Below are 13,140 nucleotides of genomic sequence, written 5' to 3'. Positions count from 1 at the left end.
GCAGCCCTGCTGCCATCGTGCTCTCCCACTCTTGGTGGGGCGGGGAGAGCGGGCAGCCCAGCTTTCCCCTGCCCAACGTTGCCAGTGATGAGCCAGCTCTGAGGGCTGGTGATAGCGCACACGGTCCTGATCACTGCCAGGGCTCAAGCGCCGAGCCCAGCGTGTGCCTCCAGCCTGTGTAGCACGGATGGGGAATCCACCACCATGGAGCTCTGCGCCTCCTCCCAAGGCTGCCCATCAGAGATGTTCCTCAGAGCCCTCTTGCAGCAAGCAGTGCAGGCTCAGCTGGGAGCATGACAGCAGCTCTGGGACCACCGGACAGGAGGGGTTTGGCAGGCTCACACACGACCACTGGCACAAACCCATCAGCCAGGCCGTGCTCACTGGGAGAGGAGGAGCAGGGGTGAGCCTCCCCTCTCCCAAACAGGCCTTGCTCTCTCCCTCCCAGCACCTGGTCAGCAAGCAGCACCTTGCCCCACCAACCCCCAGCTCCATCGCCCTGCCCGCCGCAGCCCTGCGCACGCCGTCACACGGCAAACAGACCTACCAAGAAAGCACCCGGGCAGCGCTGAGGGATCTGCCCGACTCAACCCTTGCCCAGTGCCCTGGGAGGGCCGGAGGTGGCTCGTGGGGCAGCCGGGAGGATGGGAGAGCGGTGGCCTTCGGCTGCAGCAGCTGGATGCCTTCCGGGGCTGCCAAATTCCTCAGTCCTTCTGGCAGCAGCCGAAGGGGCTGTGGTGAGAGGGTGTCAGGAAGCTGAAGTAAACAAGGTCCTGCTGGGGCGTGGGGTCCCGCCAGGCCAGCGCCATTCCCAGGCTCTCCAGAGGTGTCAGGGGCAGCCTCAGGCCAAGCACCGTCTCCCCCCACAGCAACTACTCGGCAACTGGACCCAGGGACAGGAGAGCCGGGGACGGGAGAGCCTCAGCCAGCCTCCCACGCCAAGAAACCCTCTCGCCAGACGCACCCCACCAGCTGGGCTCCAGTTCCCAGCCCACCCACACTCCCCCAGAACTGTCGCGCCATGGCGGGTTTCGCAGTCGCCAGGGTGTTCCCGCTCTCCCTGCGCCCCTCCTCAGGCTCCCCATCCCAGGCAGGGACCCCACTGCACCCCACACCAACCGAGTCAGAGTAAGCCCCTTCCCCTCGCCCCCACAAAAGGTGATACACCAGAGAACCCCAAAAGGGATGAGCTGCCGCACCATACCCAACACCCATCCCGGGTGCCGCTCACCTCCTCTCCGAGCCCGGCTCTCCTCCGCTGGCTGCCGGCAGCCACATCCCCGCCCCGGTGCCGGCCCCGTCCCGCCCCCGCGGGGACAGGGGGCGGAGGGACCCGCTCAGCCTGCCGGAAGGAGCCTGAGCCCGGGAGCCGGTTCCTTTGACAATACTCTTTATTGATTAAAGACTCAGCATCTCTGTGTACACTGGAATGTGTGCTAGTCCCTAGGCCGGGGGGTACAGGGGTTACAAAAGAGGACAGGGAAGATCTCGGCTCCATTTAAATATCACCCACCAACAAATTTAAGAAAGAAAACCCAAATAAGCCGCGGAGCTGTGTGGGGCTCTCCAGCTGACCTCAGCTCTGGCTGACAGCAGCACGGACACAGGGCTCCAGAATGCGACCACAGGAAGGGGATGCGTTGCCTACTTGGTGTAGGGAAGGGGTTTTACTCTCCAGCCAGCCCAGGATGGGCACTGGAGCCCATTTGCCTCTGGGTGCTGCTGACAGGGAAGATGCGATGAGCTTTGTTGGCAGAGGTTTTAAGGACCTCACCAGCAGCAAAGGGCCCACACCAAGCAGGCAACACAAGGCTGGAGGGGACCATAGCTCTGTGAGATGCAGCATCACCCTCCTGAGGCAGCAGGAGGACAACCACACCCCCCTCCAAACCAGAGAAATGAGCCCAGGGCCAGAGAGGGGTAAAGAACCGCGTGGGGACAAAAGGACCCATGTCCTGAGCCCCTCTCATCCCCACCCCGCAGCTGGAACTCCCCCGAGCCAGGAACAACCCCACCACCCGCCCGCACGTGACCTTAATGCTCTCATCAACAGAAACCACAGTCGAAGGCCGAGGAGCAACGTGAAACGGCAGCACCAGTGGCAGAGCAGCGCAAGAGAACGGCGTCCAGTCGGCGCTGGGACCCAGCTCCAGTCGTCTTCGGGGTGGTGGTGGTGGTGGGGAGAAGGGGTCGTGGCAAAGCCAGGTTCTCTGAGGAGATCTCACTCTTCCGCCGGCCGGTAGAAATCTGCCCCCAAGAAACTCGTAGCCTTTCCCCACCCCTGTGGGCACGTGGATTCTCTGCCAGAAATGTCTGTGAGCCAGGAACACGCCGGGGAGGCCGGGCAGAGCAGCACGGCTCGGCAGAGAGGGGCGGGGGCTGCGGCGTTCCCCACGTTCAGAATAAGCTTCAGCCTCTTATTTTCTCTCTTTTGTTTTTTTAAATTTTTTTGGGTTTTTTTTTGTTTGTTTGTTTGTTTTCTCCTTTTAATTTAAAAATTTCCTCCTCCACGATTCGGCGCCGCCGGCGTTACAGGATTTCGTATTTATCCACCAGGAAGGTGGTTTCAGTGGAAAACCTGACGGGGCTGTTCCCATCTACCTGGGTCACTTTGGTAACCTGTGGAGACAACGGGCACGGTTAAGGCTCAGCACTGAACACCAACACCTCCAGAGCACCTTCTGACAGGGACTGACTCAACCCCCAGGCCTGTACCTGTATGTTGCAATAGTTCTTTTTGGAGATGAAGGAGACTTGCACTGGGAAGAAGTCGCTGGGCTGCCCAGCTATGCTGAACTCCAGGCTGCCGCTCTTGTTTTTGGCATCGATCACCGGCAGGCACCACTCGAGGAGATTCCTCCGGCTGTCGTGGCGGTACTCACCATCGATCTCCCCGATCACCGGGGCGCCCACGCCAGACCTACAGCAAAGCAGGTGAGGAGAGGCTAGGGTAGCTTGGGCTACCACAGGGAAGGAGCGGAGGCGGGAGGGCAGGACGGCACCCGGCAGCGCTGTGCAGATGAGGAGTGCTACTCACGGCAAGGGGATGGTGATGATCACGTCGTTGAGCTCCAGGCTCTCCTCCTGCAACTCGTACTCAATGTTCACGTCGCAGCCGGTCCCGCTTTCCGACGGCCAGCAGTTAACTGGGGGCACAGAGCAGCACCGCTCAGCCACGCCGGTGGTTCGCGCCCAGCGAGCGCTCCCAAGGTCAGGAGAAGCACCCCCAAAAATTCTGCCTTCATGGCACAGCTCTGGCCTCCTTCGAGGAGGACAGGTGCCACCCAACAGAAGATGGGCAGGCATCTCCCAACGCCTCCCAGGCAGCAGCCCGTGGACAAACACCACCCCCTTCCCCCCCAGCCCCCTGGCACTCACTTGTCAGTGGAATGAAGGACTCTTCCGTGGTCTGCAACCGCCACTTCAGCACGCCCACGTCGCTGTTGATGGGGAACGACTTCTCGGGGTTCTTCAGACCGATCTGCGATTCAGCTGTGAAAAGCTTCTTGTCCACGTTGGGGTGAGTCTGCAAAGGGGAACACACAGTCTGGCTGTAACCGCGAGCACGAGCGGATCAGCACCGGGCGTAGGCACCACCAGGCGTAGGCACCGCAGGTTCCCAGCCCAGAGCAGTTTCCTCAGCCAAGCACGCTGTCACTCCTTGCTCAGAAGCCCAACTGAAGCACATCTGCTTATCAAGCTGGGATTCCCTCCCAAAAATCACTGGCCATGCCGCCATTTTTACCCTAGTGAGGAACATCCCGGGCCAGTAACCCAGAGAACAGCTCAAACCACCCTTAAAATCTGAGAGATCACCCCCAAGACATGCAGCAGACACTTCTCCTGAAGAAAAACCCACCCCACGGTGCTGGGAAAGAGCCTCCTGAAACCACAAACACAGCGCTGCCCTTGGCAAGTGACAACGCACGCACACGACAGCGGCCGAGCCCGGCTTAAATACTCTCCCTTGGTGGCAACAAGCAGCTTTTCAGTGGCTGGGGACTCCTGCAGCCAGAACAGCCTTTGGGGAGGAGAAAGAGGAGGGAGGAAAAGAGCATGGCGAGGCTGCCTGCTCTCTGAGGCTTGGTAAGGCCACGCAGACTGAGAGGGAGAAAGGGGAGGATGGGTCTCTAAGCACTTTCTGAGCTGCTCGGGCTGACTGCAGGAGCTGTCTCAGAGGCAGCAGCAGCGAGGGGGAAACTAGCAGCCCAGAGAACAAGCAGAGCTTGCACTGCAAGGAGCCCCAAGCACCGCACTGGGTCGCTGCAAAGTCCAAGTGAGATCGGACGGCGTGCCAACGCGCACTGCCAGACAGATAAGGCTCTCCAGAGTAGGAAGATAAGAGCATGAGACCAGGTTTCTTCAGCGACCTTCAGTCTTCCGAGCGTGAGCAATAAGGCAGGATGGCAACGCACTCCAAAACTCCAACCCCAAGAGCAGCCAGAGCAGGGTTTGTGAGGGGCAGGGCTTTACCTGTAGCTGCACTCCTCTCTTGTCTTCGTTTTCTACGTGCAGGCGAATCCGCGCGAACTTCTCGTCGGAGATGTGCAGCATGATCATGCCGTGCAGCTCCATGTTCTGCAGCCCCCCGTCGCGCCCACAGGTCAAGGAAATCTTCTCCTCTATTTTCATGTGCACACTACACAGACAGTGAGGGGGGCAAAAAAACCCACCCCACCAATCTAAAATCAATCATCTCAAGTCCCACACTCGGCATCTTAACGAACGCGACGTCCCCAAACGGAACAGCGGGGAGGGCACAGCGGAGGCGCAACCCAAATTGAACTGGCTGCCTCCTTGACTGCTGCTGTGCTGCCCAAGATCCTGCCCACCAGCCCTGGGGATTAACAGGGCACAAGCAGCAGGGAGAGGAGGAGGAGTAAGGAGAAGGGAGCTCACGAAGCGCGTCGCTGCGAGGCGGCGGCCGCGCGAGCGAGGGCAGTACCCACCTCTCCATGTTCACGGGAGGAGCGAGAACTTTGGCTGCTTCTGTAGAGCGCTTGCCGACCGAAGTCATGATGTTCTCTCCCTCTGACTTCAGCTTGTCCACGAAGTTGTCCACCTCCTTGCCCTTGGCACCGAGTTTCAAGGCTTTGCTGGGTCCTGAAGGCCTGAACAAACAGCACAAGCACCTCTGAGTCAGGTGACAGCAAGTGAGTCGTCCTTATCATACACCCCTCACTGAGGCCTTTTGTTTTTGGGGGGGTGGAGGGGGAGTAGGGAAGAACCTGGCAGGTGCAGGTGCCACTTTGGGCTTCTCTGTTTCAATGATGGTCTCTGTGATCATGGCTGCTGTTGTGCCCCCTGACACGGCCGAGCTCCCAAAGCCACCGAAGCCGGGCGCCTTCTTGCCCTGCCTCTCCGCGTCCCGCCGCGCCTGCTGCAGCTCCTTGGCCTTGCGGCGCATCTCAGCTTTCGCTTCGCGCTCCTGAGTCTGAAGCCAAAGATGGGAGAGGCTGAAAAGGCTCCACACAGGAGCTAAGCATGCTTAGTTCATAAACCCTTTGTGGACACAATCACAGGCTGGTCTGGGTTGGAAGGGACCTCAAGAATCACAGAGCTCCAACCCCTCCTGCCACAGGCAGGGACACCAACCTCCAGGCCTGGAGCTACACAAGGTTGCCCAGGGCCCCATCCAACCTGGCCTTGAACAGCCCCAGGGATGGAGCATCCACCCCCTCTCTGGGCACCTTAACAGCATCACGAGGGAACAAGTGCAGATGAGGCCACCTGGGCCGCACACTGGGACAGGCGGGTGCCCCAGCAGAAGCCCTGGTGCGCTCGGCTCATTCCTGGGTGCTGAGAAACAGCACTGCTGGAGGACAGGCCTCACCTCAGGGCAAGCCAGCTACTAAAAAATCCCCACCCACAGGCTGACAGGGCTGCACTCTGCTGATGAGCCTCTGCTCAAAACAAGGCATCACAAACAACTCCGCTCCCCGCTGACAGGGACAGGCGTGGAGTTCACCGGAGAGCTACACCGTACGGTGACAGAGGAGGAAGAGAGCGGTGCTGCACAGACAGAGCAGCCTGTGGCAGGCTCGTGGCTACCCCCACTCACCTCTCTGACTGCTCGGAACACCTTCTCCTCGTGCGAGTCCATCTCGGTGAAGGTCCTGATCTGCGCCAGGTTGACGTTCTCGCGGTAGCCCAGGGCGACGATCTCATCGAAGGCAAAGATCAGGTCGAAGCAGTGCTCAGAGATCTCGTTCTCCTCCAGAGCCCGGCAGTACTCAGGGATCTAGCCAGGGAGAGGGGGGAAAAATACCCCCCACAAACACTTCAACACAGCACTGTGCCATTTAACTGCCCTTCCCAAGCTGGAACACGGGTGTTGGGTGAGGCTGAAGGCAAAGCAAAGCCCAAACGCTGGCCCAACCCAGAGAGAGTCGGTAATTCTACGTCCCCAACGCCATCCTGCTGAATGGCAACCAAAGATTGGCTTTTATTCATTTAAATCTTTAAACACCCGCTTCAAAAACGCCCCCAGAAGCTCAAAGCTGCCTTCTGGGTTGGGAAGAAGCTCTGGGAAGATGAAGCTTCCAGGTGGAAGTGGACAAAGTGAAGCTTTGGCACCTCAGGAGCAGCTCGTGGACAAGGTTCCCTTTAACAACCCCCCCACCCCCCTCTCAGCCCACACGCGCCCGAGCTGGGCGCCAGCCCCTTACCACCCTAGAGAAGAGTCGGAGTGTTTCCAGGTCTTCCAGGATGTTGCTGTTCTTGGTGGTGATGAGCACCATGTAGAGCTTCTCCATGGGCTGGTAGACGTAGCGCACGCTCTCCGTCTCCACGAAGGTGTGTTGCTTCCCCGTGTTCATCAGCTTGGGGAAGGCCGCCAGCAGCCCCTCGATGCGGGTCCGCGTCATCTCCACGAACTGCCGGGAGACGATGGCCTTCCCCGCCTTCGTGCAGACGGCTGCTGCCAACAGCACCTGCAGAGCACAGCCAGGGGCAGGCTGAACTCCCTGACCCCGCTCCCCCACCGTGTTTCACCTTCACAGGTACCGCAGAGCCAACCAACCTCCCGTGGAATCTCCCTTAAACTCCTTTCCCAAGCACTGGGAACTCAACAGGGTAAGACCAGCCTCTGCTTTCAGAGAGCACTCAGTGCTCTGGGCCAGGCAGAGCACAGCACAGGGGTGTGAAACATCCCTCTTCCCAAATACTTCAGCTTTACCGAGCTTTCCCTTTGCCCAGCAAACAGGGGAACGAACGTTGCAAGCCGGGGCACTCCCTCCCGAAGCCCGGCCAGCAGAGCGTCGGCAGCCCAGGGCTGACTTTCCCGCTGTGGAACGCCCAGGAAAGGTCGGGAGGCCATCGCCGGCCCGTGTCCGCTCACCCTCCCGGGCTGCCGAGCCTTCCTCGGGGCCCTTCCCCTCACCTCAGGGCAGCTTCTCTCCGTGAGGGCGCCGCCGGCGCTTCCCTCACCTGCCCCAGCCCCGCTCCGCTCCGTCCCCCTCCCCAAAAAGGGCGGCGGGAGCTCGGTAGCAGCTCCGGGCTCCTCCCGGCCGGCCCCGCAGCTCCACCGCTCCGGGGAACAAACGGGTCCCGGAGCGCCCGGAGTTGCGGAACAACCTCCCCCCGGCGGCGACACCAGGGATCCCGGTTCCAGACACGGCCCCGGCCGGGCAGCGCGGAGCGGGACCGGTAAACGCTGCGCAGGGGTCGGACCCGACACCCCACCGAGCCCAGGGGCCGCGCGGCTCCTCAGGCCTCAGGGAGCGGCCTGGCCCGGCCCGGCCTAACCCCCTCCCCACCCCGCCGGCCGAACGCCCCGCTCCGCCCGTCAGGGCTCCGCTCCCCAGACCCCAGAAGCCGACCCGGGACACCCCCTGCGCCCCCAGCACGGTGTGCGGAGCCCCGAGGCGAGCGGGCGGGCCCTTACCATGGCGGCGGGGCCGGGCGCTCGCTCGCTGCCTCCGCGTCCCCTCGGGCAGCCCCACAAGATGGCGGCCGAGCCACGTCCCCAGCCGGAAGCGCCGTCACGCAGCGGCGCGGGGCGGGGAGGAGAAGGGAGGGGAGGAGGTGGGGGGGGGGGGCGGTGTGTGTATATATGAGGAGGTCCACGCTACTCCTCCAAACCGATAGGGGGCGCTAATGGAAAGGACGCACCGCTCTAACCGGCCGCGGAGGAAGGCAGGCGAGGGCGCGGTTGCCATGGCGACGCGACGAGGCGGGGGCATGGCGGAGCGGCGGGCCGCGGAGCTGGGTCGGGCCGCGCCGCCTGCCCGGCCGCCTCCCGAGACCCGCCCGGTGGACAGCCAGCCGTACGACGAGAGCTTGGAGCTTCCCCTCAACAAGGTAGCGGGCGAGATCCTCCGGGGGGCCTTCTCGCCGCGGCTCCCGACGGGCCTGGGCACCGGCGACCGGGCTGGGTGGGGGCTGCGGGGCCGGGGAGGGAAGCGGCAGGGTCAGCCCGGGGCGGGAGGGACCCGGTGAGGTCCGATCGCTCTCGCCTCTAGGAAGGGGACTCAGCGACAGCTCCCCCGGCCGCGCTCAGCGAAGGCGACTCGGAGGAGGACTCGGACGACGACTCAGAGGAGGATTCCTCCGGGAGCAGCTCGGAGGAGGACTCGGAGGAGCGCGGGGCAGCGCCGGAGGGGTGAGCATGGCTCCTGGCTGGCTGCGTGCCTGCATCCCCCCCAGCCCAGCCCCGCCTTCAGCCCCCCCGCTCGCCTGTGTCTTCTCTCCACCAGCGACTTCGACCTCGCCGACTGTGACTACCTGCCCGTGTCCTCCGAAATCAGGGAGCTCTTTGAGTACATCAAAAGGTGAGGGGAAAAGGGGCTGGAGGCTGCTCCTCTCTGCGTGGTGCTGGGGGCGGGTCCCAGCCGCCAACGCCGCAGCGGTGCTTTGTCCCCAGGTACACTCCCAAAACGATAGAGCTGGAGCACAAGCTGCAGCCTTTCATCCCAGACTTTATTCCTGCCGTGGGAGACATCGACGCCTTCCTAAAGGTCTGGTTCCCTCAGGTTCCCTCCAGCAGGAGGGAGAAAATCAGGCCATACAGCCCCAAAACCAGCTGGTCCCTGCAGTGGTTCACGCTCTGGGCTTGGTCACCTCCCAAACAGCACCCCTGTAATTGGGGATGGGGGGGGGCCACGTTTATAAAGTGTGGCGGGGTGGGTTGTTGGGGGGGGAGAGCTCCATACAAACCAACCCCAACTTTCCCTCCCCACTCATGGGGAACGGGGTCTCTGTGTATCTGCAGGTTCCCCGGCCCGATGGCAAACCCGATAACCTCGGCCTGCTGGTCCTGGATGAGCCATCAACCAAGCAGTCAGATCCCACCGTGCTGTCGCTGTGGCTGACAGAGAACTCCAAGCAGCACAATGTCACAGTGAGTTGTGGAGAGAAGGAAAAGACCCACTCTGTTAACTGGCAGCAGTCCCTAGAAAAGCCCCCCCTGCCCCTCTACACCCACCACCGAATGCATCCTGGTTTGTGTTTCTCTTTCTAGCAACAGATAAAAGTGAAGAGCTTGGAGAACGCTGAGAAGAACCCCAAGGCCATTGAGAGCTGGATTGAAAGCATCAACGAACTGCACCACTGCAAACCCCCTGCCACTGTCCACTACAGCAGGTGGGTGCTTCTGCCACCCCTGCCCCGCGCGGGCTGCGGCGTGTCAGCTCTGGTCAGCAGCAACAGCTGATGGGGGAAAGATGTGGTGGGTTTGGGGAGGGGATGAGGAGGGGGGAAATCCTCTGCTGTGCTCACACCTGCCTGTGGGATGTTGTTTCCACCCCCTCTTTGTGTTTCTCTTTCCCTGGGGAACTGGAGTTGGTCACACAGTGCATGGGACGGGCAACGTGGGGGCTCGTTTGGGCACCTGACACGCGGAGGCCGTCCCGCTGGCGGCAGGAAACTGCTCCGGCTGCCCGCGCTCGCGACGCTGATGGTCTTTCCCTCCCCCCTCTGCCAGGCCAATGCCCGACATCGAGACCCTGATGCAGGAGTGGTCTCCAGAATTCGAGGAGCTCCTGGGGAAGGTACGTTAGCCGGGCAGTCAAGCGCCCTGGCTGGGCGCGCGGCGCTGTGAGCCACCTCTTGCTCCGGGTGCCGGTGGCTTTGGTGCCGCTCAGCCGGCGGGAGCAGAGCTGATGGCTGCTGCATCCTGCATCCCAGACAGGCCTCCCGACTGCTGAGATGAACTGTGAGCTGGCTGAATACGTCGACATGGTGTGCGGTAAGGGGGGGGAAGGGGAGACCACGCTGCCCAGGCCAGCGCGCGGCCGGCCCGGCGCTGTCTTCAAGCGAGAGGCCTCGAGGTGCAGGCGCAGCCCCCGACGCTCTCCCGCTCTCCCTTGTAGCCATCCTGGATATCCCTGTGTACAAGAGCCAGATCCAGCCCCTCCACGTCCTCTTCTCCCTCTACTCAGAGTTCAAGAACTCGCAGGTGGGTGACAGTGGGTGGGCGCCACTCGCTCGCCGCTCCCACAGAGCCGAAGCTGCTCGCGTCTTGCGCGTACTTGGATTGATGCCGGGTGAACCTTTACCCTAAGCACTGTCCTCCTTTCCCCCCCTCACAGCATTTCAAGCCCCTGGCTGATGGGAAGAAGGAGGGGAGCCCACTGCCCAACCCACCTTCACAAGCAGCAGACGTGGAAGCGTTAAGCTTTACGTGAGGCCTCACATTTGACCCTCATCTCCGGGAATCGGCGGCCACTGCCGCTCCACAACACGCTTGAGGAGCCACCCACCTCTTACACAGGGACTCCTGAACTGCTGAGAGAGCTGCCTGACCGCTCCCTTTCTGACCCAGCCCCGTGCAGCTCAACCTTAAACCGCCTCATCCCCGGGACAGGCTCCCTGTGCTGTAGGCCTGGCAGAGCGCGAGCGTGTCCTGCAAGCACTGGAGCGAGTGGGAATACATTCCACGCTCAGGCTCTGCCCGTTGCGTTCCAAGGTCTGTTCTGGGGTGTCTCAAACCTCCCCCACCCTGTATTATCAAGCCCCTTTCTCTGTTCCCCACCCCTTTCGCTGCTGCCAAGGAGAAATAACCAGTGTGGCACCAGGTGGACACTCGAGTTTGGTTTATTGCTGTCAGGATGGTTCCCTGCAGCGCCGCCGCCCACGCGCCCGTCTGGCGGGGAGGGGAGAAGGGGATCACGAGGCTGATGCCTGACCTCATCCTGGGAACAACTGTGGTGCCCACAGCCTGGCAGAGCCCAGCTATGGGCAGCTTTGGGCTGGTGTAGGGGCTGCGTGGAAACACGCCGTGGCCACCGGCGCGGCTCCCGGGCCCTGCGCGGTCTCCCCGGCACAGCCCAGGCTGCGCTTCTCCGGAGGCTTGTACGTACCTGGGGCCGGGCAGCGCCTCACAGCCAGATCTCGTCACTGCTCGTGCTGGGCACTTTGTAGATGCGCCCTGAGAGCGGGAGCTGGATGAAACCTGTGGGGTGAAGACAGCTGGTGGCTTTTGGGGCGGCCGCGGAGGCCCCACAGCGTGGTTTCGGGGGCTGCTCCCCTGCCTGCGCCCCCTCACCGAGCTTGCTGAGGACCAGGGAGTTCTCCAGCGCCAGTGGGGCACTCTCCTCTGCCCCGGCTCCCGTGTCCTTGGGGGAAGCTGCAGAGAAGGAAAGGGATGAAAGCCAGGACAGCTGGCCCTGACCTCTGCAAAACTGATAGCACCTCAGGGTCTTACCTCCATCCCCCTGTGCGAGGTCGTGGAGTCGCAGGTCAGGCGGCAGGGACCGTGTCTGGCGGGGCAGGTGTGTGCCCCGGCTCTGAGGCTGCTCGGAGCTGTTGCAATGGGAGCACCGGCCAAGCGGGCTGCTGCCCTCCCCACGCCCCTGCTCTGGCACCAGCTTGGCCCGGCGGCACGCCAGGCAGGCGGCGCAGGAGCCCAGGCTGAGCAGGGCGACCAGGGCCAGGGTGGCTCCGACGCCAACACCCAGGAGGGGCAGCTCCACACGGGCATCCAACAGACCTGGACAAGCAGTGGGGGCCCCTCAGCACCCCTCCACGGGACCCACCGCTCTGCGCCCGCACCCCAACGCCTACCTGGTGGCAGGAGGGAGGTGGTGGTGACACCCACGCTGTTGGCAGCACTGATGGAGAAGTTGCCGGCTGCAGCGCTGAGGTGGACGCGGAGTGAGTGGTTGGCTGTCCCCGGGTACCGCGTGGCGCCCAGGAGGAAGAACTCGGAGGCGTTGGCCATCACACGCCCATCCTGGTCCAGCCAGGTGATGCTGGCTGTGGGGTTGGCTTGTACCAGCACGAAGAGCACCAGGAGGAGCCCTGCGCCCTCAACCTCCTGGTAGTGGGCATCTGCCCGCAGGATCTCCGGCTTATCTGGGCAAGAAAGACAGGCATGAGACAGGCAGGAGGGACTGTGGGGGATGCAGCACAGCCAGGAGCAGGGGCTGCACTCTCTGGCCAGCTGCATTGGTGCAGGAGCGAGGAGGTGGTGCCCTTCTCCAGCCGGCACGGGAGCAGATCAGGTCCCGCTCCGGCCGGGCACCAGCCCCACGTGTTCTCTGGCCTGAGCAGGGCGGGTGCCGCGGACCTTACACTGCACGTCGAGGAGGACGGAGGCGTTGTAGGTCTCTCCGGAGCCCGGGTCTGTCAGGGAGCAGCTGAGCTCCCGGTCGGTGCGCCGGGCGGTGATGGTGAGGGTGCAGCTGGCAGCTCCGGCGCCGGAGCAGTTGGCTTCCTGCTTCCGACCGTCAAGGTACCACGCCAGGGTGGTACCCGGGGTCAGCCGGGGGGCCCGGCAGGTGAAGGCACGGCTCTCCTCCTCCCGCAGCGTGCACGTTGCCAGCCGCTGCCCGTCGATGGTGGGGCCCAGCTCCCCCAGGCCTGCCGGAGAGCCCGCGGCGCCTCAGAGCCGTGGCGGGGTGCGGGAGCCGCGGCCGCAGCCCGCCGCAGCCTCACCTGCCGAGCAGAGCGCCGGGACACCCAGCAGCAGCAGCAGGAGGAGGCAGGGGCGGGCAGCCCCCAGCCGGCCCCCGGGCTCCCCCATGGCACACGGGCCGAGCTCAGCGCTAGGAGAGAGGCAGCTGGAGCAGGGGCGCGGGTCCGGTCCAGCGCTGGCTCCCCCGGCATCCCCGCACATCGCCCCTTACCTGGAGCATCTCCGGTGCCCGCAGTGCGGCTCTGCGCCCGGGCCCCGGCCGGCAGGGCCGAGCTTGCGGCGCA

At 63.2% G+C, this 13,140-nt stretch overlaps 3 protein-coding genes across 3 annotated transcripts; 1 reads left to right on the top strand and 2 right to left on the bottom strand.

Moving 5' to 3' along the window:
* Positions 1 to 1,381: 1,381 nt before the first annotated feature.
* On the bottom strand, positions 1,382 to 7,928 carry ARCN1 (archain 1). Its single transcript, XM_084275041.1, has 10 exons — positions 7,886 to 7,928; positions 6,669 to 6,932; positions 6,062 to 6,241; positions 5,229 to 5,434; positions 4,950 to 5,111; positions 4,474 to 4,639; positions 3,379 to 3,526; positions 3,038 to 3,146; positions 2,716 to 2,920; positions 1,382 to 2,619 (listed from the first exon to the last, which is right to left on the bottom strand). Exons 1-10 carry the CDS (start codon positions 7,886 to 7,888, stop codon positions 2,530 to 2,532), a joined length of 1,533 nt encoding a protein of 510 aa, XP_084131167.1. The 5' UTR covers positions 7,889 to 7,928; the 3' UTR covers positions 1,382 to 2,529.
* Positions 7,929 to 8,097: 169 nt separating this feature from the next.
* On the top strand, positions 8,098 to 11,010 carry IFT46 (intraflagellar transport 46; the record flags this gene model as incomplete). Its single annotated transcript, XM_084274931.1, has 10 exons — positions 8,098 to 8,301; positions 8,463 to 8,602; positions 8,697 to 8,771; positions 8,864 to 8,957; positions 9,212 to 9,340; positions 9,461 to 9,582; positions 9,923 to 9,989; positions 10,126 to 10,186; positions 10,311 to 10,396; positions 10,530 to 11,010. 10 exons carry the CDS (start codon positions 8,098 to 8,100, stop codon positions 10,623 to 10,625), a joined length of 1,074 nt encoding a protein of 357 aa, XP_084131057.1. The 3' UTR covers positions 10,626 to 11,010.
* A 182-nt stretch (positions 11,011 to 11,192) lies between these two features.
* TMEM25 (transmembrane protein 25) lies at positions 11,193 to 13,057 on the bottom strand (the record flags this gene model as incomplete). Its single annotated transcript, XM_084274930.1, has 6 exons — positions 11,193 to 11,392; positions 11,486 to 11,566; positions 11,645 to 11,929; positions 12,004 to 12,294; positions 12,514 to 12,801; positions 12,877 to 13,057. The coding sequence occupies 6 exons, from the start codon at positions 13,055 to 13,057 to the stop codon at positions 11,319 to 11,321; spliced, it is 1,200 nt and encodes a 399-aa protein (XP_084131056.1). The 3' UTR covers positions 11,193 to 11,318.
* Between the last annotated feature and the right edge of the window lie 83 nt (positions 13,058 to 13,140).

Source organism: Gallinula chloropus (genome assembly GCF_964237585.1).
Source record: "Gallinula chloropus genome assembly, chromosome: 24".
NCBI lineage: Eukaryota > Metazoa > Chordata > Aves > Gruiformes > Rallidae > Gallinula > Gallinula chloropus.
Note: the sequence above shows the minus strand (reverse complement) of the source record. Positions and strands in the feature narration are given on the sequence as shown.

Bases quoted from the DNA above. Each gene is read 5' to 3' on its own strand.
- ARCN1 (XM_084275041.1), bottom strand. The intron at 5,435-6,061 runs GTGAGTGGGGGT...CTTTGGCTTCAG, and splicing joins TGTTCCGAGCAGTCAGAGAG to ACTCAGGAGCGCGAAGCGAA. The intron at 3,527-4,473 runs GTAAAGCCCTGC...TCCCCTTTGCAG, and splicing joins AGAGAGGAGTGCAGCTACAG to ACTCACCCCAACGTGGACAA.